The sequence below is a fragment of the Mastigoproctus giganteus genome, chromosome 8 (genome assembly GCF_048544385.1).
Source record: "Mastigoproctus giganteus isolate SK-2022 chromosome 8, ASM4854438v1, whole genome shotgun sequence".
NCBI lineage: Eukaryota > Metazoa > Arthropoda > Arachnida > Uropygi > Thelyphonidae > Mastigoproctus > Mastigoproctus giganteus.
The window spans coordinates 99,338,074-99,364,066 of record NC_143582.1 but is presented as its reverse complement, the minus strand read 5'-3'; the positions used below and the strand labels follow the sequence as shown (position 1 = coordinate 99,364,066).

Below are 25,993 nucleotides of genomic sequence, written 5' to 3'. Positions count from 1 at the left end.
CCCCCCCCCAAGCCACTTCACTTCTGCTACTTTGTGCTATTGCTTTGCTGCTATAGTCTGGGGCATGATTTCTGCTTAAATACAATTTAATTAATAATGAAAATTAATAAGATTAATAAATTTAATTGATAATTGACAATACTATACTAAGCTACAAGATTCCTAATACAGTGCTACTTATTACACTATTTAGTTTTACGTTATACCTTGCACTATCAAGTTCAAGATATAAGTTACCCTATTCCGCATCGATCTAATATACTACAACAATCGCGGCAAGTTTTGAATGGTACAAGATTCTACAGATACTATATGGCAATCTAAAAAATCTCTTATCTAAATTCGAAATAAACTAAGAAGCGTGACTAGGACTATAACGCTACTTCTAGAAAATAAATTAATATGACAATTGAGTCAAGAGGACAATTGAGTCAAGTCAAAATCTTTTCCAATATGTGGATAAGCTCACCTCGTACATATAAGTAGACATAAACTTAAATTGAAAAAGGATGACACAAGATAAATGTGCAAAAAGTTGCTTTCATCCAGAAAGTAATTGATCGTTGGAATAAACTTTCTTCTGGTGTTGTAGAAGTGGATGGTTTTAATAAATTTAAGAAAGCAATAGATAAATTGTTAAAGGGGATGGATAGATGAGGTGAGTATTTCTTTTTGCTGATACTGTTTAAGATTGTTTCCTTACATTATATTCTACTATTTATACTAATGGTAAGACTATTTTCCGGTAGCACAGCCAGGATTTTTTGTCAGCAGATACATTCACAAAAAAGGCACCAATTGCCTAATGCTAAAAAAAATGCCACAATACCAGATTTCAGTGTTAGGGGGTACAACATACCTGCTGACCGTATCCTGGCTATGCCACTGCTAATTGCACTTAAGGAATCTTATGTATTAGAGCTTGTTTGAAATGGCAACTGCATATGTTTTATAGCACACAATTCTGCAGTATAAATACTGGATTTTGTAAGAAGTGCTACAGATACTGAGATGGTGGAAGAAATTGTCAGATCACAAAAAACTGCATCTGTTTTAGAGTAATCAGTATAGATACGTACTTTCTCTGAGTTTTCCAATATAAACTCGCACCTAAAAGATTGAAATCACATTTCATTTTTCTTAATTTTCAAAATTTTTATTAAAATAGTACCAACTTGTTTACCAATTTCAAAAAAATATTTCCTATTATATATAAAAAAAAAAAAAAAAGAAATAATATTTTAAAATATTTTAGATATTTCTGGATATTCAAAAATATTCCAGAAAGGTGGAGATGACTCCTGAATGTGGTGGAACCTTATAGAAGATTCATGAATGCTGTAGATGATTCTAGAAATTGAGAGTACTTTCATTATAGATATAGATATAGAAGATTATAGATAATTCTTGAATGTTCTGCAATAATATAAACTGAGAATTAGATGAATTGTATAATTCTTAAAGTACCGATTTAAATTGACTCAAATTAATAGCATAGCTTAATTTGCGATACTCACCTTTTTATATAATCTGCAATTGACGTGTTGAGATAGGATAAAATGGTAGTTGAGTTTAAAATATGCTCAAGGAAATAGAAGTGCATGTCTTCATCCATGGTTGTCATGAATTAAAAGTTGAAATGATAAAGCTAGGAAAGTTAAACTGAGGAGGCCAAGAGCCTTAACGAATTGGCTTTCGTTGTTAATGTCTTCAGTTGGCGATAGTGGGAGGGAGTGAACACGTGCATTTAAAAGACTATGTTCCCGTGATGCTTTTTGATACATGTGGTAATCTCAGGTGAATGAGATTCCAAGCCGGTGAGAGGTTATAGGATAGTATGGCATTTAATACATTAAATTTAAAATGATGACGAAACCACTCTATGATAAGGGCTTCGTACTGAAAAATTTTAAATAATTAAAACTAGATTTTAATTTAATGATAGAGATGGCTGAATCAACTCAGGGGGTGTGGTTGTGGGCCTGTACATATAACGTGAGTTCTGTATTTGATTGTCCTGTTCTAAAGCTATTGTAGTGGTAATATGCGCATGTGTTTGATGTTTTTGTGGAGCCATATTTAGAGGTTGTACTACCAATGTAGCATGCATTACAGTTTTGTTGACATTTAATTAGATAAACGATATTGTTCATGTCAATGATTTGATATTTATGTGTGTCTTTATATGAATTAAACATTGATCTTAGGTTATTATATGGTGAAAATATGAGAGTGATATCTGTACCGGTAAATAATCGACGGAACTGTCTAGCAAGATCACTGTGGTAAGGAATAACAACATGTGTGTTATTGCATGTAATGTGTTTGGATGGTTTGTTGATATTATTTTGGACGGTGGTGATAATTTGTTGGATTAACTGAAGTGGATATTTTCTGGATATGAATTTTTCTGTAAGGTATTGGAGTTCGTTGGATAGGTCTTCTTGTGTAGAACTGTATTTGATGGGATTATAAATTTGATTATAGAGAACAGCTTTTTTTGTACTAAGTGGGTGGTGCGACTCGAAATGTAAATATTTTCCAGTATGGGTATTTTTTCTGTAAATTCTAGTTCCGAGTTTAGTATCTGTTTTATATATGGTGAGATTAAGGAAATTAATCTGTCCTTTTTCTTCTAATTTGAGGGTAAATTTTAATCTGTCGTGCATTGAATTAAATTTAATAAAAAGGTTATCAATTATGGTTTTGTCTCCTATGATAAGGATGTCATCTGTTTATCGGGTATATAATTTAATCTCTGGAGGGAGAGGTTGTAAAATTTGATTTTCTATGGAGGCTAGGTATATTTCAGATAAAGGTGGCTGAGATTCCCAATCCCATAGGTAAACCATATATTTGTTAGTATATCTGATTGTGGAACCGGAAATATTTAGCATCTAATAAAAATGATGTGTTCTAATATACTATTGATTGAGAGAGAGAGAGAGAGAGAGAGGTGCGGTTGGTTAAGGTGCTATTATCCATTAGGAAATTACGTAAAGCTTGTAGTGTAGATGGCAGGTGTACATTAGTGTATAAAGAAACTACATCGAAAGATGCTAAAATGTCTTTATTGGAGATTGTAATAGGACTTATTTTTTCAAAAGCTTGGGTGGTGTTATTAATTTTATATTTCGAAAATCTTGTAAGGAGGAAATGATCTTAACAAGAAAGGAGGATAAATTGGCAAAAGCTGATTTATTGAAGGAGATTATTGGTCTTAGTGGGTGGTTGGGTTTGTGTAGTTTGGTAATACCAAACATGTGGGGTATGATATTATTTCGTATTCCGATTTGTTGTAAAGTGTGTAAGGTGATTTCTTTATTTGTCCTTAATTTTCTTAAGATAATGTCAAGTTTATTTTTATGTATGGATATGTTGTACGTATTATCGGGTTTGTATGTATCCTGGTCAGATAGGATTTGTTTTATTTTGCCGATATATGTATTTTTATTAAGAAACACTATGGTATCGCCTTTGTCGGCTTTCTGTGTAATAACATGTGGATTATTTCGTATTTTCTGTATGTCTTTTAGCTATTGTTTATTTATATTAGATTGGGATTGGAGTTTTGAATTAAGGATGGAATTGGCCTGATGTATTATACGCCATTTGTCTGGGTGGTTGTCCAGTTTGGTCTGAAGTTCTATGATGCATTCTTTGGAGGGGTATTGGTTATCTTTTATAGCAAAATTAAATCCGTATTCAAGGCAGTTTAAAGGATAAACTATGATCAGGGAGATTGCGTGCAACAATGGAAGCACAAGATAAAACCATAACACTGATTTCTAAATGCAATCAACGACTTACTGCACCTGAAATACAAGCTGAACTCAATAGGAAACTCCTGTGTTTACATCCACTGTAAAACTTCGTCTTAAACAAGCAGGCCTTCATGGTCGTGTAGCAATCCGAAAACCTTATTAAAACTAGAAAATCAAAAGAAATGGTTGGCTTGGGCTAAGGGCCATCAATCAAAGAGTGGAAAAATCATACTATGGACAGATGAATCCAAATTTGAAATTTTTGGATTTAAGCATAGAGTTTATGTGAGACGATCAACTGGAAAAAAATGGTGCCACGTTGTTTGGTGCACACAGTCAAGCACGGTGGTGGTTCCACCATGATCTGGGGTTGCTTCTGTTTTTCTGAAGTGGGTGACATTGTCAGAATTAAAGAAATTTTATGAAAAGACGGTTATAAAAAACATTTTTGAACATAATACAATATCCTCTGGACTTTGAGGAAGAAATTTTATATCACAACAAGACAATGACCCAAGGCACTGCTCTAATCTGTACAGGGAGTTTCTAGCAACTAAATAACAGGAGGCAGTGGCGACCAGGTCCAGGTGTCATTGTAAGGGGGACATGGTGACCAGGGTTTTGAGTTTTTTTTTTTTTTTTTTTTAGAATGCCTCCTGCCTTCTTTTTCTTTAATTTGAAATTTCTGGTTAAGGGGGCATATGCCCCTTCTGCCTACCCCTGAACAGGAGGGGATATTTCAAATTATGGCATGCCCACTAGAATCAGCTGACTTAAACCTAATAGAGCCTTTATGGGATTATCTAGACCGTCAAGTTTGTGAGGTCTACCTGCCTTCACAAAAATGAAAAACCTTGCAGATCACTTGGAATAATGTCAGTCAAGACATCATTATAAAATTGATTGCTTGAATGCCACACCTGTGTAAGGCAGTGATAAAATTTCATGGAGGATATTTTGACGAAAAATCAGTATAGTTGTTAATATTAATCATTTCAATGTTTTTTTTTTTTTTTGCCGTATATTTTTCAATGCTTACTAAAAAATTTTAAAATACTTTTTGTGTGTGTTTTTTTTATACTAAACTTTACATCATCATGGCTAATTTCAAAAAAATTAACAAAAACTGCTGTCATACACTGATTCCAAACTTTCAGGTGAATGTGTATATGCTGCATTTAGCTGCTGTTTGCTAGGGAGCATCTTCCCTCATCAGTCAAAAAATCATCATAAGAAGATTAGCACAGCTTGGAGTACATGATGGAAATCAATGTGAAATCCAACTGTGAACGAGTTTTACCAATTGAAGTCCCGCACAGAGATTTCTACTTGTTGCACGTACCCTTCTATACCAAGGAAACAACAAGTTTTCAGTAATTTCGTTCAAAACCACATTTTTTTCTATCACTCAATAACAAAATTTTGTTTTTGACATGAGAGAGAGAGAGAGAGTGAGAGAAAATTAAGAACAGCACAAACTTCACAGTACACTAATCAGAGTAAACATTATCTAAGCCAGACATTAGGCATGATATGTCTTCATCAATACTGAAAAAGTAATGGCCTAGTACTCCACAAATAACATTAAAACCACCCTCTGTCTGCTGACACTAAATTATAGTTTATCTACAAGAGTATCTGCAGCATTGCTTTCACTTCAAAGGTGGTACTTGTGCATATGTCTGTTCTGATATTCCCTATCAGAGATTTAGTAATTTGGAATCTCCTCTTTTCAATCTTCTTTGGCTTAAATTCTCTTTACCACATTCGGTCAAATTCATCGGTTGCCTCTATCGTTCTCCCAACTCCACTAATTACTTGAAACTCTTTGACTTCCTCTCTTTGCAACTTGACTTTCTCCAGTCCAACTTTCTTAACAGTGAGGTAATTTTCCTCGGTGATTTTAATGTTCACAACTCCAGCTGGTTTCCATTTTCTAGTCACACAGACCCAGCTGGTCAAGATGCTGAGGCTTTTGCAAAAAAAGCCTCAGCATCTCTTTGGGAAATAAATTCCCTCTCATAAAGAGGGAATTTATTTCCCATAGACGTTCTCAACAATAAAATTAGTTAGCTAATTAGTTTATGTTTAAACAATGATCGATTTATCCAAAGAAATGAAAACGTAGCCTATAAAATCAAGCAAATTATAATAATATAGAAATTATTTGACTTCAAATGTTAAAGAATGTTTATTCTTCATCATCATCGACTAAATGCACACTCGTTGATCACTCATTATTGGCTTGGCACTCGTTGGTTTGTTGCATAAGGAGTCGTCTTCTTCAGAAATGTTTCAAGATAATCTTCTCTTTTAATTATAAATTTCACGATTGCATGCAGAAGCATTTTTTAATGGCACACAAAAATTGCAACTAACATGATTCACATGGAGTAACAAGTTTACGAAGCTTAAAAAAAAGAACAAAGAGAAGATTCTGAAAATTTATTTATGTTTTTTATACGATTGAAGATTTCAGTAAAGGGAAAACACATTTCATCATAATAGTAAAAAAACCACACAATTCCAGCTATCAGTATTTTCGCAAATGCAATGAGATCGAGTTTACTAATCATTTATAATTAGATGCACTAACAGAAAAGCCCGATAAACCGGAAAGTGTAAACTGTTTTTATTGTTTTATGGTCGTGACCTCCAGAAATGAGTTTTAGAAAAATATCAAAAGCTGTTCAAAATTGAATGTTATAAGGGAACATATGATAATGATGAAAGTGTAATGCATTTTAATGATTTAAATTGGTAGCTAATACAATTTACAAACCATGCTCACGACTTTTTTATATGGTCTTAAGGTCACACTCCTGACCTTAAAAATGACATTTTAGAGAGATAAATAGCTTAGTTATACAGCAAAAATTTCAACTTCCGAGATCTTGAAACGAATTACTAAAAATCAATGTGTTATTGTGTTCATATTACAATATTTTAGCAATAAGATGGTGTCTCTGGAACTGACTAATATTGTAAAGTGAGGTACACTGTATTGTATAGCTACGCACGTAGTTTGGAATGCAGTATTTATGAATGTTTAACATTCATTTTTGCAATTAATGTTCATATTTTCGATTTTGTTGATACTTGATACTTGGGGAAAAAAAAAAACCTTGTAAACCTGGGAACTCGGAAAAGGAAAACTCATAAATCGAGAACTACCTGTATTGTACTTGCCATAACTGAAATTCTGCATCTCCTATGTCCATATTTGATGACTCAGCCAATACTTTTTGTTAATAACCATAATTATGAGAGAAGTGAAAACAACAGTATTTACTTAAATGAAAAATGCTTTACAAATACAGTAAACCCCCGCTATTCGCGGAGGTTACATTCCTGAGAAATGTCGCGAATACCGAAAACGCGAATACCGAGTTATGGCTCCCATAGTAATAAAGGGATTCCATTCCAAAGTATGAAATATATAAGAAAAACTAGTCTAAAATTTTGTCCATGTATGTATTATATGTACCTTCATAATATGACTATGTACATAGACAGTACATAGTGAAATGCAAGCATATGGCATCGAAATGAAAATTTCAAACAAATCTTTCAAACCAGCGCCTTTGCTAGCTAAAAAACTTATCCCGCCAGTGCTATCACCAGTTTCGCTAAAGTGTTGATGAAGGAGTTTTTCCTTTTCACGAATGATGAATGAACTTAACGGAATTTTATTTTGAGTTCGGTCTTCTATCCACAGATTTAAAGCCTTTTCCATTTTTTCTAATTTAATATCACGAGTTACAGAGCAAATTTTTGAAGCAATTTGCGCATTTTCACGGACACTACGGCGGATTTTTTCTTCCGATTTTTTCATTGATCCATCGACTCATTGATTTTATAATGTTTTGCCACTAAGGAGACACTTACACCATTAGAAATTTTGTCTAATAACTCAATTTTATTTGCTAATGTCATCACCTTCTTTGATCTTTTCACATTTCCCTTGTTATTCGTAGCCATATTTTTGTACGGGTTAGAAAGAACTTGTCCACAATAAAGTCACTTTCTTCCATTAACACACTAGAAAAAGTCTGTTTTACACTGCAAAACGGTAGATTTATCACTTTTGTAAGCATACCAATTTATAAATTGATAAATTTATTCAATTTATAAGCATATAAATTAAAAGCAAATGACAAAACCTTCCATGACAAGCGCATAACACATACTGAACAAGGATTAGTGTGTTTGGTGTCAAGCGGCACCAGGGGTTTCCCCCATCTCCGCTGAACAAGGATTAGCGAGAAACATCCACGATCGCGATTTTGTCACCCCTCTCCCCTCCCACACACTGAGCGCTGTTTTCACCAGGAGAGATAATTTTAGCCACGCCCATGTTTTTTTATGGTGGAAAATATTCACGGCGCTTTAAAATTTACATTTTTTTTAGGTTTCATTTTATATTAAATCAGCAAACGCGAAATCGCGAATCCAAATACCGCGAATAGCGGGGGTTTACTATACTTCAATGCAGAAGTATATATCTTTCTTTTACAAAATACTATAGTGATCGTTAAAAATTTTTAATCTAAGATGCTATGATACTGAAATTCTAATAATCATTCTGAAGTTTATAGAAATGAAAACTTATTATAATAGCTAACATTTAATTCCAATTAATAATGCTATAATAAAGATTAAATTAATTCCAATTGCATGTGTTTAGGAATAAAAAAGAATTATGTTAAACTTGCCTTTTTCATCATTTTTGGCTTGTTATAGAATTCTACTTTTACATCCCCACAGACTGGTAATGTGTGAGGGATTTCAAAATATAGGAACTTCGATCCTTTCTTTACTTCTATCACAGGAGACGTATACAACTTAGCTTTAGGCTGACAAATTACAAAGTATGGACCTTAAAAAAAGCAAAATATAAATCAAGCCATCTTATTTGAAGGCTAACTAATAAAGTATGACTAATGGCTAACTTTTATAAGCAATTTTATATGCAATGAATAGGAAAAAATTGATTCTCTCTTTGTTTTTACAAAATCATATTTCGGTAAAAAATTTTTAACTTATCAATTTGAATAAACATTCACACTAAAATATTTCCAGTACTACTTTTCTAATATTTAACCCTGGGGGCTCACATCTGGTGAGTATGGGCTTGGAAAACCCAGGGTCCTGAGCTGGATATCATCATTCTTCTCTTTCTTGGCGATTCCTTTCTACTTCTCTCTCTCTCTCTCAGGGGATAACTCGGGATTTTTTTTTTTTTTTTTTTTTTGGCTGGTGTAGCATAAGCCTCAGGCTTCCTTGTACCATATGGCTAATAATAATAAAATAATAACTAAGAACTGAGCAAAATTCTAATTCATTTACAATGCTTACCTTCAATTCAACAAGTGCAGAATGCAATAAATAAAAACATAAAAGCATTCTTAAAAAAGGTGAATGAAATAAGGATCTCTAAAAGAATGTTCAAGAATGGTAGTCGAAGTGAAAAAAAAAACATGTCTATAAAAAAAAAAAATCGTGAAACCAATGTTGTTTATTTTTGTACAAATCAACTGAAGTATGTAAAAACTAGACGGAAGCAGACAAATCACATTGATCCACTTGATATTGATGGTTTAACTATTGATGATCCTGCTCAGGCTTCTGACAAACTGAATGGGTATTTTGGAGCTAAATTAACACAAATTCTTTAGGGAAATGGATGCAAGACGTTTATCAAACTAAAGTGAACTAAATGATTTTGTAATAACTGAGAGGAAAGCGGAAGAGAAATTGTCAAAATTAGAATGGGATCTATATAATTATACTAAGGGAGGAAGAAAAGGAGGCAAACAAACAATAATTACATATAATTATGAGATCTTTGGTTTCAAGGGGAGGTCCCTTTAGACTTGAGATTTGCAAATGTATCCCCATTTCACAACGTGGGATCAAAGGGCAACATGAGTAATTTCAGACTTGTTAGCTTAACTTCTGTTCAGTGAAAATAATGGAGTCACTGGTTAAAGAATTGATGCAGGACCTTCTAAATGGGAGTGCAGTTATATTTCAGTCACAGCATGGGTTTGTTAAGGAAAGATGACTGAACAATTTGAATGAATACTATGATGCACTGACAATGAACTGGATGAAAAAAATATTTTTGATATCATATAGTTGGATTTCAGGAAAGCTTTTGATAATGTTGCACATAAAAGACTGCTGTACAAATTTCTGCAGACTGGCATTAAGGGCAAGTTACTGTTATGGATAAAGGGGTGTTGAGTGGGAGAAGACAGAGAGTGGTTATCAATCGACACTACTCTTCGGGGACTAATGTTATGAGTGGAGTTCCACAGGGATCGGTGCTAGGCCCATTGTTGCTTTCTGTATTTATTAATCATACTGATGAAGGTATATCAGGCTGAATGTCTAATTTTGCAGATGATACAATTGTTGTCAGGGTGGTTAAAGACAGTAATGACAGTACGCTACTGTAACAAGATCTAGAAAAATTTAGGCAGATGGGTGAGAAATGACAACTGAAGTTTAACACTGACAAATGCAAAGTACTGCATACAGACAGGCAGGCAGTAATCACAGAGTGATGTACCAACACTGTACAGCCACTACTTGATTAATGTAGTGGTTGCGTTCTGTGAAACTCTACATAAGTCGGATATTATGTAAGTCACAATTTCCTCCATGCTTTTTTTTTTTTTTTTTTTTTTTTTTGGTTTTTAGGAGCATTAGCAACTAAGGCCATATTGCTCCGGGATATGCGATGGTCATTCCCTGACCTTTCCGCATTCTCCGTATTTGGTGGTGACGGACTCGAACCGTGGTCTAAAAATATTGTTCAAGGTTTAGGCCCAAGAAGCGTGGGCCTAAACCTTGAACAATATCAAGGTCTAATCAAGAAGCGTGTGCTACGCACTGCTGCTCCTTCCCACTTGGCTACGGAGGCGCCTTCCATGCTTGTGCAGCACACACAACTGTGCTTGCTGAATTAATTGAATCAAAATATAAATGATCAACGAACATGTAAACAGAATTATTTATTGTATATATTCAATTTTTTATCTTATGCACAGGAAAAATGACAAAAGCTTGCAATTTAAAAGATTTTCAAAATCATAAAATTACAAAAAAAAAAAAGAGGAGACAGGCATAACGTCAGTAACTTTTACCTCTCAAGCATCGTTACCAGAATCGACATCTTCAGCTGATAAGTACGCCATTGTGGAGGTTGAGGGCTGTAGAGATTTAGAAGGGGTCGGCTGCAACCTTACAAAAGAACATATTAATGGATGCCTGGACGGTGCTTTTTTCTTTTCATCGTAGATTTCTTTGTAGCAAGCAAGCATATCATTCACCCCTCTGTTAACTTTTAAGAATCGTTCACTGTCAGGATCCATCTTCTCAAACCTTGCCATTGCCGATGCAATTTCACAAAATGCCATTGCGATCTCTCTGGTGATGAAGCATCTCGGCTCCTCACTTGGTTCATCTTGAGCTACATCAGCATTTTCTTCTTTCACTATTGCTGTGTGCAAGTCAATAAGTTCTTCATTAGATAATTCCTTCTCTACTTCCTCTATTAACTCCACTACATCTTTGGCTTCAACCTCCAACTGAGGTAGCTCTGCAACCTTTACAATTTTATCTGTAACATCTTTATATGATTCATCTTTTTCAAATCCTTCGAAGCCTTTTTACATACTTTTCTGAAGTGGTAGAACCCATGTTCAGCCTCTACAGCTAAGTTCCGGTCAGCCCTTCCCTATCTCTTCCATCATGCAGTATGATTGATGACTTTTGAGGTTATGATGACCATAGCGGCGAGATCCCATATTCCTTACATTTCGAGGATACAGCTCTAAAACGGTGTTCGCAGGCCGGATGCTAGTTAGTACACCGGACCGAACCTATTGGTAATTCTCTAGAAGGCTTCCGGATCAGCTAGTGTATAATCTTGCTACCTCTACTCTGCCAGATAGTGACTGGAGGGAGTCCGAGTAGTGTGTATGCGGTGAGCACTGTCGAGGCCACGTAATGTCAAGGATCTGGGTATATTCTTAGCATGTGTACGCCATATCCAAAAATTTCATTACTTCATACAGCATGTCCCACCCACTTTTTCTTACTATTCAATACACCATGAATTGTCAAACTAATAGAGCAAGCTTATCTGCGAAAAGATCTAAACCTCCCAAGCACTTTCTAATTCTTTTCACAAATATATGTGGTCACAGTTCTAAACTTAACGATGTCCATTTCCACTTGTAGTCTGACAAATCCCATGAACTTTTTCTGACAGAATCTCAGTTATCGGTTGATTCAACTACTGCTCATCTCAGTTGCCCAAATTATTTGCTGTATGATTCCTTTCACCTCAAAGGTGGTACTTGTGCACATGTCCATTCTGATATTCCCTGTCAGATACTTGGCAATTTGGAATCTCCTCTCTTTGATCTTCTCTGGCTTAAAATCTCTCTACCTCATTGTGTAAAATTCATCTGTTGTCTCTACCGTTCTCCCAACTCCACTAACCACTTGGAGCTCTTTGACTTCCTCTCTTTGCAACTTGACATTCCCCAGTCCAACTTTCATAACAGTGAGGTAATTTTCCTTGGTGATTTTAATGTTCACAACTCCAGCTGGCTTCCATTTTCTAGTCGCACCGACGCAGCTGGTCGAGATGCTGAGCCTTTTGCGATTACTAATGACCTTGCAGAGATTGTTCAATTACCTACAAGAATACCGGACAATCCTAATTATACAGCCAACATGCTTGATCTTTTTCTCACAAACAACACTTCTAAGTACACGGTTGAAGTGAGAGGTCCTTTAGGCACTTCAGATCACAACTTGGCGATTTTCTCTTCTCCAATGGAACCTTTATCTCATGCCTATTCCCAACCATGTGTTGTTTGGCATTACAAGAATGCAAAATGGGATGACCTGTGAGATTTCTTTTCTTATTTTCCTTGGTCGGATTACTGTTTCAAAACTTCTGATGTCAACGTTTGCTCAGATCGTGTCAGTGAAATTATTCTTGCAGGAATGGAATCCTTTATCCCACACTCCACTTTAAAATCTTGTCCTTTATCTAAACCTTGGTTTTCCAATAAATGTGCTAAGGCTGTTCAAGAGAAGAAAGTTGCATATCATAACAGGCCTGTTTCTAAGTCTTCAGTTTCATTTTCTGCCTACACTAAAGCTCGCAACAATTGTAAAGCAGTTATTAATCAGTCCAAACTAGAGTTTGAATAGGCTAAGAGTAGAAAACTTGCTTTTTGCCTTAATTTTAGCCGAGCATTCTGGTATCTTGCCAAAGCTATTGGCCGCAACTTTTGCCCATCTCTGCTTCCACCTTTGTAAAAACCAGATGGTTCTGTTGTCGCTTCAGCCAAGGAGAAAGCTGACCTGCTAGCATCAAATTTTTCTTCCAACTCATGTATTAATGATATTGGAAAACACCTCCCACCATTCCCAACACGCGCCATTCAATGCCTCCTGTGGTCTTCCATCAAAAGGATTTTGATGAATCTTGATGCTAAGAAAGCTCCAGGTCCCGATGGTATTTCTCCACTTGTTCTCAAAACCTGTGCTCCTGAACTTACTCCTAATCTTTGCCGCCTTTTTTCACTTTCTTATTCCAAAGGTGTTTTTCCTTCTGCTTGGAAATTTGCTCATATTCAGCCAGTTCCTAAAAAGGGTGTCAAATCCCTCCCATCCAATCATTGTCCAATTGCAATTACTTCTACTCTTTCTAAAGTAATGGAGAAATCAATTAACCGCCATCTCTTAAACTACCTAGAAACCCTTCTGAACAACGATCGCCAGTATGGATTCCATCAGTGTCAATCCACTGGTGATGTTCTGGCTTATGTTACCCATTTATGGACTAATTAAATGGAAAGGTTCGGTGAAACACAAGTAGTTGCTCGACATCTCAAAGGCTTTCGTGTTTGGTATAAAGGTCTTCTAAATAAGCTTCCATCTTATGGTTTGCCAACTGTTTTTAGTAATTGGTTACCCAGTTTTCTCTCTGATCTCTCACTGAGGGCGATGGTAGATGGCTCTCTGTCTTCTAACTTCTCCACTAATGCCAGTGTCCCCCAAAGTTCAGTTCTTTCCGCCACTCTTTCCCTCTTGTATATTAATGACCTTCTTCCATTGACTGGAAATCCTATCCATAGTTTTGCTGATGATAGCAAATTGCATTCCACTTTCCATTTTGAGAAACCTTGCTCTGTCCAATCAGCTTCAACTTCTCGAAAATCTGCTCCAATTCCTTAAATGCCGATCTTCAGATAATTCTCCAGTGGGGCAAAGGCAACTTAGTTGATTTCAACCCTTCTAAAATTCAGTCTTGTCTTATATCTCGCAAAAATGATTCTTCTGCTCCTATGCTTACCTTTAGTGGTACTCTGATTTCTAGGAAAAATGATATATCTCTTGTGGGGATTACCCTGATTTCTAATCTCTCTTGGCACAAGCACAATACTAAAATTGCTTCCTCTGCATCTAAAAAAACTTGGTTTTCTCTTTCGCTCTCTGCAATACGTTTCTTCCACAGAACTGCTCACTCTGTATAAATGGTTTGGTTTGGTTTTTTTTTAGGAGCATTAGCAACTAAGGCCATATTGCTCCAGGATATGCGATGGTCATTCCCTGACCTTTCCGCACCTCCGTATTTGGTGGTGACGGGCTCGAACCACGGTCTAATCAAGAAGCGTGTGCTACGCACTGCTGCTCCTTCCCACCTGGCTATGGAGGCGCCTTGTATAAATGGCAAATCTGCCCTCCCACATCTGCGGTGGTGCTCCCAAAACTCAACAAATCAAGAAGCATGAGAGAGGTTCTCATACTTCTTGGTTTCATTCAGAAGAGCGCAGTTAGGTTAATTAATGATTCATCTGTAACAGAGTATCTCCATTCACTGTCTCATAGACGTACTGTTTCTGCTGCATGCCACTTCTACAGATACTTCCATGGGCACTATTCTTCTGAATTGGCTTCTATAATTCCTGCTCTATCTCCTTAAAACAGTCCGAACACGTGCCACCACCAGCCAACATCCATTTACTGTCCAACTTCAAACTCACAGAACCAACTTTTCACCTTCCTCGTTTATTCATTCAACTGCCGTTTTCTGAAACAAACTTCCTTCATACATATTTCCTGAAAATTACAGTCTACAGAAGTTCAAGTCCAAGGTCAACAAATATCTTTTTTCATCTTCTCAACCTCCAACCCAAGCACCGTACTAAGTACTAGAGGTTCTAATACCTCTCATGTTTGGGGTTTACATTAAAAAAAAAAAAATTCAAATTGAGGAAAGAAAGATCTAGGATAGATATGTGGAAGTTTGCCTTTAGCCAGTAGTTGGTTGGTGGAACAGACTTCTGTCCTTTGTTGTGGAAGTTCATAGCCTAAATAAATTTAAGGCTGAGCTGGACAGGCAATTTGGAACGAATGGAGGGGTGAAATGGGAGCATTTTTTTTCTTTTTTGGCTGATGCTGCATAAGCTTGCTTTCTTGCATCATATGCCTCCACTAATGCTTATTCTAATATCAAGTGAACCAATCTGATTCATCCCCTTTCTCCTGGAGTTTGCATATGTAAAGAACTCTTTGCTGTTTTTTTCTTTACATCTTTTGCCAAAGATTTCTCGTAATCTACTTTTGCCTGCCTAATCTCCTTTGTGACTTGGTTACAGACCAGCTTATATCTATTATAGGCTTCAGCGTCACCTGTCAATTTATATGTATCCTATGCATTTTTCTTCTTTGCCATATGTCTCATTAGTTCATGTGATATCCATATCGGGCTAAACCTTGAACAATATTTCTTAGTTGGTATGTAAAGCCTAATAGCTTCCAAGATTAATTCTTTGAATGGTTCCCATTTTGAAATTTCTGTTGGTAACATCATCAAGTGGTCCCAATGTATAGAATTTAAAAACTGTCTCAGACCACCGTAGTCACCTTTAAGAAAGCAAAAACCCTTCCCTTTATCCCGGATGGTAGTTATCTCTTTGAGTAAATCCCACATCGCCACAGAGTGATCACTGCCATCTAGTGGTTCCTTTACTGCAGATTCTTAATGCATGAAGAATCACTACTGATAATCAGATCAAGAGTATTACTCTCTCTCCAGCTGCCATCTGAACATGCTGCTGTAGAAAACAATAATGCAATAAATCCACAAAGATCTTGCTGTATGTGAGTAACCAACCCACAAATTCCAGTCAGTATCTGGCAAATTAAAATCCCTCACCATAAGACAATATGATTTACTGGCCCACTCTATTTCTCTGTACAGTTGTTTATTATACTCATCAGAGTGATTAGGCCTATAACACACTCCCACTTTCAACTTTTCTTTCCCAGTGCTTATGTCACACCAAACTGACTCGACACTTCTCTGTCCACCCATGTCAACTGGATGCACTTACTTGGATTTTGTGTTTCTTAATAGCATAACCCCTCCTCCCTTCCTATTCTTCCAGTATACATTGTACTCCCCAAATTCCATTTCTGCATTCCTTATATCTGTGTAATACCATATTTCTGATCTCCCAACAATATCTGCCTTTGAGGTAAAACCAACACCTCAAATTCATCAAATTTATTTATCAAACTCCTAGCATTGCTGTACATGCAAGTATACATGCACCTGTTCCTATTCTTGGCTACCCAATTCCAATAGAAGCAGTGCAAGAATCAATTTCACCTCTGCCAGCAGCTACTGTTAATCTATTAGTCTGTGTATCCCCCGAAGCTAGCAGTTTTCCGACCCACCTAACACTGCCTCAATAGCATCAGCAAATATTCTTGCATCCTTTCTATTTAAGCGTATCTCATCCCTGTAGCAGCAGTCTCTCCTGTTAACAAGCACAGACCAGGATGAGAAAAATTCTATCCCTTGAGCTTTGCACAATCTCTCCAGGCCTGAATTTAATGATAAGGCTCTCTTCATATACTCCCTCCTATTGTATCTGGGCAGAATTTCAGACACTTTCAAATTCAACCCTAACCTACGGCTTTTTTTTTTTTCAAATTGACCTGTACTTGTTAAGTAATTCCGCCAGTCTCTTACTCTTAATATCATTAGTGCCAATGTGTACAACAATATCACCTTTTGTGTCCTTAAATGATGATCATGTCTAGGATGGTTCCAGATCATCAGTATGGCTTTTGGAAAAACAGATCACCTACAGAAGTGCTCATCAAAGCCGAATTTCATGTCCACAATGCATTTGTCATGAAACAACATCTAGTCACTGTCGCTATAAGTCATCAACCTTTGCTCCTGACAGACATACCCTGGTCCTGTTCCACCTATCCTTTTTTGCACAACATATATTCCCCGTTTCGCCGACAACAACTAGTTCCTGTGGAACCAGTGCATTCTGCCTTGGGAGTTGCTGCTGTGTTGTGTGATGTTCAAGTGTAAGCTTTGGCTGGTTTTGGTTTGGGTTTTTTTTTTTTTTTTTTTTGGAGCATTTAGCAACTAAGGCCATATTGCTCCGGGAATATGCAGTGGTCATTCTCTGACCTTTCCACATCCTCCATATTTGGTTGTCACAGGCTCGAACCCCGGTCTAATCAAGAGCAGTGCTGCTCCTGCTCACCTGGCTACGGAGGTGCCCATAAGCTTTGGCATTGATGTGGGCAGCTGAGAGCTTGATGGTCCCCTTAATTTAAATCCTTCGAGGGCATGTACCCTGTCCTTATTGTTTTTAAAAAAATTCTTATTGTTTGCAAAAAAGCTGATTGGAAAAAACCAGTTTGGATTTTTATAATTATCACTAAAACTGCACCCAAAACATGGTGAATTTTTAAACACACACACACACACACACACACACACACACACACACACACACACACACACACACACACACCATTTAATCATATACAGGGTGTCGCAAAAATATTGGTACAAACGTTTAGGGGAGGTAGGTAACATCTAAAGGAACATGAATTGCATAGGAGACAGAAAATTTCTGGTTTACCCATTCAAGCAGTAGTCGCCGCACGAAGAGCATGCATCAATATACGAACTGTTAGCTGGCAGACATGCACCTATTGTATATGGATTAGCAGAGAGCAATGGATGAGCCGCTCAACGAATTTATGGAGAACGCTTCCCAGATAGACATGTACCGGACCACCGTTTGTTTGCGCGTGTGCATCAAAATTTGTGTGATTATGGGTCATTTAGAGGTAACAGGAGTAGTGCAGGCAGACCTGTTCGATGTAAACTCCCGCCATGGAAGAAAGTGTGTTGAATGCCGTCCAGAATAATCCTTCTACCAGCACACGTGCCGTTGCCTCTACCTTAGGAGTGTCTCGTTGCAGTGTACAGCGTGTCTGGCACGACGATTCCTTACACCCCTTTCACCTCCAAAGGGGTTCAGTTACTGCTCCCCCAAGATCATCCTGCACGTGTGGCTTTTGTGCAGTGGTTTCTCCAAGAAAGTGTTCAAGACTTGAATTTTCCAGCCTATGTTTTGTTCACGGATGAGGCTTATTCAATCAGCACAATGCTCATGTGTGGGCTCATGACAACCCATACGGTGTGCGCCCCATGCAGTACAACATCGCTTTGCAATAAATGTGCGGGAAGGTATGGTCGGTGACTGCTTAGTCGGCCCATACCTGTTACCATCCTGTATGAACTCCGCTAAATATCGGATCTTTCTAGAACAAGTTCTACCAGGGTTACTTGACGATGTTCCAGCAAATGTGAGACACAACGTTTGGTTTCAACGTGATGGGGCGCCTGCCCATTATGGAAGGTGTGTTCATGACCATTTGAACAGGCGTTTTGGGCGTTGATGGATTGGCTGTGGTGAACCCGTTGCCTGGCCCCCACACTCACCTGATATATCGAGCCTTGATTTATTTCTGTGGGGGCCCTCAAATCTATCATGTATGAATCACCTGTGGAGACTAAAATGGATCTCGTGGCAAGACTCCTCTGCGCTGCTGCTACTGTCAAAGAAACTCCAGGTGTGTTCGGCCGTGTCTGCCAATCCATGCTGCATCGGTGTCATGCATGCATCGCGTCTCGTAGTGGAATCTTCAAGCATCTGTTGTAACATCATGAAATGCATCCATTTCGTACTCCATTGTTAATATTATGTCAAATAAATGTTTGCCACTAATTACTGTCTTGTGTCATTTTTGCTTCTTGTGCCTCTGCTACTACTTTCCCATGACGTTTCCGATGTTATGGGTTCCTATGCGATTCACATTCCTTTAGATGTTACCTACTTCCCCTAAACGTTTGTACCAATATTTTTGAGACACCCTGTATAGGGTATTGCTTTCTCTCATCACCTGTCTAATATGTTCGTGTAGAAAAGTTCTGCTAGTCTATGAGTGACCAACACATAATCTGTCTTTGGCCATGACACACAGTCATTCCCATTATAAGACATTTTGATTTACTGGCTCATTCTGTTAGTCAGTATAGTTTATGATTATACTCATCGGTTATTTGCTCTATAACAATAACATACTCTCCTACTCACATTTTTGTTTTTCTAGTGCTTATGCCCAGTACTGTATACCTAGACTTCTGTCAGCCCCGGGCAAAATATTCATCTGGAGCCCCCTTGCAAAAATTAAAGGTGGAATTCGTAAAATTGAAAAATATAGGAAACACCCAAAAATTATTCAAATCATAATTATTTATTTAAACTTTAAAGACTAGTACATTATTTATATAAAATTAAAAGTTTTCCCATCATTGCCTTACAATATTTACTTGATATAAATCTGTCTATAATGTCTGATATTTTTATATCCTTTAGTACATCTTATTATATTGACATAATGGCCAATCCATTAATTCTTTCTTGGCCAATTGTTGCTCGTGAATATGTTTTAATCATTTTGAGTCTTGAAACCCCCCCCCCTCTCTCTCTCTCCAGATGCAACCGTAATTGGCAATAAAAAATTTTCGAAAAGGATGGTTCATACAAGGTTTACTTAGTTCCTTGAGTCACAGAATCGCCTGCCAGATCATCAGTACTGGGACCAGTGTTGTTTCTCATTTTCATAAATGATATCGACAAATGGATAGAAGGTGTGATGTCAAAATTTGCAGATGACGTAAAGATTGGAAGAGCTGGTAATGATCAGTGCCAAGTAGGATGTTCAAGTGAAGGATGACTTGAACAGACTTCAAAGAGGGCCAGAGAAATGGCAGCTATGTTTAAATGCTGCTAAATGCAAGGCCTTGGGAATAGCAACCCCCAAATAAATTATACACTTGGTGGGGTTGAATTAAAAACAGTGGAGGAAAGGGATCTGGGAATTACGATATGAAGTTTTCCGAACAGTGTAAACAGGCAGTCAGGTTAACCATGGTAGCCCGTCGATGATTTATCGAACATTAAGATAGGGAGGTCATACTTCCACTGTATAACGCAGTAAGATCACATTTGGAATACTGTGTTTAAGTATGAAGACCTCATCTGAAAAAAAGGCACAGAGTCCTTGAAAAAGTCTAAATGGGGCAACCTGAATGAGGCAATCAGAAGAAGGACGACTGTATGAGGAAAGATCCCAATTACATGGGATACAGATACCTCAGATGTGACCTGATTGGGGTTTATAAGGCTCTGCGATTTGTTAGTAAAATCAATCAAGGTGGAATTTTCACTGTTCTGAACAATTCCAGAACTTGTCATAAATTCAAATTACAATGGTTGAGGTTTAGATTAGATTGTAAGAAGTTTTCTTTTAGCCAGCAAGTAGTTGATAGTAAGTTACTCTCGTTGAGGCTGATAGTTTGAAAAAAAAAAAAAAAAAACACAACCAAGTACTTGGTTGGGGTTTTTTTTGGGATATAATTCAACTAAGTTTATTTTATTGAATAAATGTGAATAATCTTAAGCAACCATTCCCCCCCCCTTTGATACATGCTGCAAAGATTAGATTTCTTGATAACACTTTTGGCATCAATTTTGCTGCTTCCATCTTCACCAGTGAGAATTCCTTCAAGGTGCTGACAGTTCATTTCTATTGCACTTTCTAATAAATTCATGAAGTTTTCTGATTTCAGAATAAGATGAAAAGCCAAAGATATTTCATTCATTTGATCAAATCTTTCTTGTAAGCTAAGGATAACTACATTGATCATTATATTAAAAATTCCGTTTCAAACCTTTTGGTTTATCAATACAGAGTTCATCTGATGAAGTTTCGTGGGTAAACTCGCTCTTTTTTCTAGAACTTTCACTTCTGATAACACTTCAGTACTTCCAACTCAGTTGCAATGTCTACAGCTTTATTCATACACAATTTAAATCCTGATGTTCTAAATTCGTTCAGCTGATTAAGAGCACCTTCTATCAATATAATTGAAGTATTCGATCAATTTTACTACTTTGCATGGGCTTTACTTACTTTATTTAATCTCCCCCCCCAATCATAACATTGCTTTCCAGGCTGTTACATGTCCAAACAGAATCAATATACTAAATCATTAACCTATACAATGACAAGGAAATACTAATTATTAAAAATAAGATGTTTCCAGGAGTTACGTAAAAGTTTAAACTTTTTAAACTTACTGCAAGTTCCACCATTAAAAGTTGGTATTGGCTCAAGGCGTAGCGACCTGAGGATGAGCGTTACTGGTCTGTAATCTACATTTCTCTTGACTAGTTCACCATAGTAATCAACATACCTTCGCTGGCTTGGAATTGTAACACCCTAAATACAACGAAAAATATATCACTACTTCACTGATATGTAAACCAATTCTAGAGAGCTCTTTACTGATTTATGCTCTTATAACCATTCAATAGAGTATCTTTTCAGGTTCTTTGACCATAAGGTTACATGTACTTATTGGCCAAAACATCTTCGAATTGAGGTGGGGGGGTGAGACTGATGTGATATTTGAAAATATCTTCTTACCTAAAATCCATTAACCTAAAACCTATCATACCTGTCTACTTTTCCCAACAGTTGGAAAAATATTTTGTACAACAAGTTTGTTTTAATTATTTTAGTTAAAAACACAATGAGAAATATGGGAATCTTTTAACTAATCTATTCAATAAAGAAGGGTAGGAATGGCAAGAGATAATGACAGGAAATGAAAAATATTGACTCCATTCTGAGATAGATTTCCAAATCTCAAATAGAAATACATGGATAGGAATAAGCAGATCTTTATCAGCAATGAAATAATCACAGATCACAGTAATATAAAGTTTGTTTTCACTTCTTCTATCATTGGATTAGCAGTCTCAAATATACATGAAAATCACAGAGGTTTTAGATTTCAGTTACATCAGTGATAGGTAAACTATTCTCAGTTATAATATTTTAGTTCATACAAAAATAAATAAATATACCACATGCAGAATATAAAGTGAGTTTTGGTCACATGAAACAGGGTCACAAATTATGGCACTGAGAGAAAGTTTGGTGGAATGAGAAATGTTCCTTCGTACAATACCAACTTATATTATAAAATATAGGTGTAAATAAACCATAGTGAACTCAGTAAAAAACTACATAAGTAGTGTAAATGCATTGATTTAATCACAAGTTACCATATATTGCATTACCTCAAATAAATAATGCTTCACTAATAGAGAAGATTATTGTTACTTATTTTCAGTGGGTACCACCATCCAGATAGCATCGTTTCAAGGCTTGTTGGCCTATCCTTGATGAGTGCGCATTGCAAACTGAGAATAAATAACACTAGTCTTCTCTATTAGTGAAGCAATACTTATTCGAGGTAGTGCAATACATGGTTGTTGGTTATTTGGTTTTTAGGAGCATTAGCAACTAAGGCCATATTGCTCTAGGAATATGCAGTGGTCATTCCTGAACTTTCCGCATCCTCCGTATTTGGTGGTGATGGGCTCGAACCCAGGTCTAATCAAGAAGCGTGTGCTATGCACTGCTGCTCCTTCCCACCTGGCTTCGGAGGTGCCCGCAATACATGGTAACTCGATGCCTTTACACTACTTATGTAAGGCGCCTCTGTAGTCGGGTGGGCAGAAGCAGCAGTGCATAGCACATGCTTCTTGATTAGACCGGGGTTCGAACCCATGACCACCAAATACGGAGGATGCGGAAAGGTCAGGGAATGACCACTGCATATCCCGGAGCAATATGGCCTTAGTTTCTAGTGCTCCTAAAAACCAAATAACAACAACTTATGTAGTTTTTCATTATGAGTTCACTATGGTGTAGTTATACCTATATTTTATAGTATAATTTAAACTCATAATATATTATGCCTTGAGCATTTATATTTTATTTAAGTATTATCTTGCACACCTTTTGGCATCACTCATATTGTGGAAAGAACTTCGTAACTGGGTTGACATGATTGCAACACCAGGGTACCTGCCCACTGAGAATAAGTAACAATAGTCGGCGTAGTCTTTTTTTGTTTTTTTTATGAAAACTCCAAACACGAGAGGTATTAGAACCTACAGTACTTAGTACTGTGCTTGGGTTTGAGGTTAAGACGACGAAAGAAGATATTTGTTGACATTGGACTTGAACTTCTGTAGACTGTAATTTTCAGGAAATATGTATGAAGGAAGGTTGTTCCAGAAAACGGCAGTTGAATGAATAAATGAGGAAGATGAAAAGTTGGTTCTGTGGGTTTGAAGCTGGACAGTAAATGGATGTTGGCTAGTGGCGGCACGTGTTCGGACTGTTTTGAAAGACAGAGCAGGAATTATAGAAGCCAATTCAGAAGAACAGTGCCCATGGAAGGATCTGTAGAAGAGGTATGCAGCAGAAACAGTGCGTCTATGAGAAAGCGAGTGGAGAGACTCTGTTAGAGATGAATCATTAATTAACCTAACTGCCCTCTTCTGAATGGAATCAAGAAGCCTGAGAGAGGTTTTGGGGGCACTGCACCAGTTGTGGTAACAATATTCCATGGTAAGGTAGATTTGCAATTTGTACAGAGTGAACAGCTGCTTGGAAGAAAAGTAATGCTGGGAGTGAAAGAGAAAACCAAGTTTTTTAGATGCAGAGGAAGCAATATTTGTAATGTGCTTGTGCCAAGAGAGATTAGAAGTCAGGGTAATCCCCAAAAGAGATATATAATTTGCCTAGAAATCGGAGTGTCACCAAAGATAAGCATAGGAACCATACCAATTTTACAAAACCAATTTTATAAAAAACAGTTGGCAAACCATAAGATGGAAGCTTATTTAGAAGACCTTTATGCCAAACATGATCGAAAGCCTTTGAGATGTCAAGAGCAACTGCTTGTGTTTCACCAAACATTTCCATTGAATTTGTCCATAAATGAGTAACGTAAACCAGAATATCACCAGTGGATCGACACTGACGGAATCCATACTGGCGATCATTGATCAGACAGAAGGTTTTTAGGTAGTTTAAGAGTTGGCGGTTAATTGATTTCTCCATTACTTTAGAAAAAGTAGAAGTAATTGCAATGGGACAATAATTGGATGAGAGGGATTTGTCACCCTTTTTAGGAACTGGCTGGATATAGCAAATTTCCAAGCAGAAGGAAATACACCTTTGGAATAAGAAAGTGAAAAAAGGAGTAAGTTCCAGAACACAGGGTTTGAGAACAAGTGCAGAAATACCATCAAGGCCTGGAGCGTTCTTAGCATCAAGATTCGACAAAATTCTTCTGGAATCCTTTTGACGGAAGACCACAGGAGGCCTGTTTGTTTGTTTGTTTGTTTGGTTTTTAGGAGCATTAGCAACTAAGGCCATATTGCTCCGGGATATGCGGTGGTCATTCCCTGACCTTTCCGCATCCTCCGTATTTAGTGGTGACGGGCTCAAACCCTGGTCTAATCAATAAGCGTGTGCTGCGCACTGCTGCTCCTTCCCACCTGGCTACGGAGGCACCTCCACAGGAGGCATTGAATGGAGCGTGCTAGGAATAGTGGGAAGTGTTTTACCAAGATCATTAATATGTGAGTTGGAAGAAAAATGGGATGCTAGCAGGTCAGCTTTATCCTTGGCCGAAGTGACAACAGAACCATCTGGTTCTGATAGAGGTGGGACCAGAGATGGGCAAAAGTTGGAGACAACAGCTTTGGCAAGAGACCAGAATGTTCGGCTACCATTAGCACAAGAAGCAAGTTTTCTACTCTTAGCCTGTTCAAAATGTAGTTGGGACTGATTAATAACTGCTTTACAATTGTTGCAGTTTTGGTGTAGGCAGAAAATGAAACTGAAGAAGAAACAAGCCAATTATGATATGCAATGTTCTTCTCTTGAACAGCCTTAGCACATTTATTGGGAAACCAAGGTTTAGATAAAGGATGAGATTTTAAAGTTGAGTGTGGGATAAAGGATTCCATCCCTACAAGAATAATTTCACTGACATGATCTGAGCAAACGTTGACATCAGATGTTTTGAAACAGAAATCCAACCAAGGAAAAGAAGAAAAGAAATCTTGCAAGTCATCCCATTTTGGATTCTTGTAATGCTAAACAATATGAGGTTGGGAATAACCATGAGATAATGGCTCCCTTTTGTGAAGAGACAATCACCAAGTTGTGATCTGAGGTCCCTAAAGGACCACTCAATTCAACAGTTATTTGTGAGAAAAAAGAAGAAGGGTTATTTGGAGAAAAAGAACAATCTGTGCAAGGTCATTAGTAATTGCAGAAGCCTCAGCATCTCGACCAACTGGGTCGGTGGGACTAGAAAATGGAAGCCAGCTGGAGTTGTGAACATTAAAATCACCAAGGAAAATTACCTCAATGTTAGGAAAGTTGGACTGGAGAAAGTCAAGTTGCAAAGAGAGGAAGTCAAAGAGCTCCAAGTGATTAGTGGAGTTGGGAGAATGGTAGAGACAACAGATGAATTTGACACAATGAGGTAGAGAGATTTTAAGCCAGAGAAGATCGAAAAGAGGAGATTCCAAATTACCAAGTCTCTGACAGGGAATATCGGAATGGACATATGCACAAGTACCACCTTTGAGGCAAAAGGAATCATACAGCAAATAAATTGGGCACCTCAGATGAGCAGCAGTTGAATCAGCCGATAACTGAGATTCTGTCAGAAAAAGTACATGGGGTTTGGCAAACTGCAAGTGGAAATGGATGTTGTTTAGCATTAGCATTAGCATTAGTAGAGGCATTTGATGCAAGAAAGCAAGCTTATGCAGCATCAGCCAAAAAAAAAAAAAAAACCACTTCCACTTCACCCCTCTGTTCGTTCAAAATACCTGTCCAGCTGAGCCTTAAACTTATTT

The 25,993-nt window shown here is 37.2% G+C and overlaps 1 protein-coding gene across 2 annotated transcripts in view; it reads right to left on the bottom strand.

Moving 5' to 3' along the window:
- Nucleotides 1-25,993, bottom strand: part of LOC150081736 (phosphatidylinositol 3,4,5-trisphosphate 3-phosphatase and dual-specificity protein phosphatase PTEN-like) — a 523,999-nt gene that overhangs the window by 189,421 nt on the left and 308,585 nt on the right. For both annotated transcript variants that reach the window (XM_090378836.1, XM_090378837.1), the window contains 2 exons: nucleotides 21,332-21,473; nucleotides 8,480-8,643 (listed from right to left, as the gene is read on the bottom strand). In XM_090378836.1, the coding sequence (XP_090234962.1) occupies nucleotides 8,480-8,643; nucleotides 21,332-21,473 (306 nt within the window). The remainder of the gene's footprint in view (nucleotides 1-8,479; nucleotides 8,644-21,331; nucleotides 21,474-25,993) is intronic.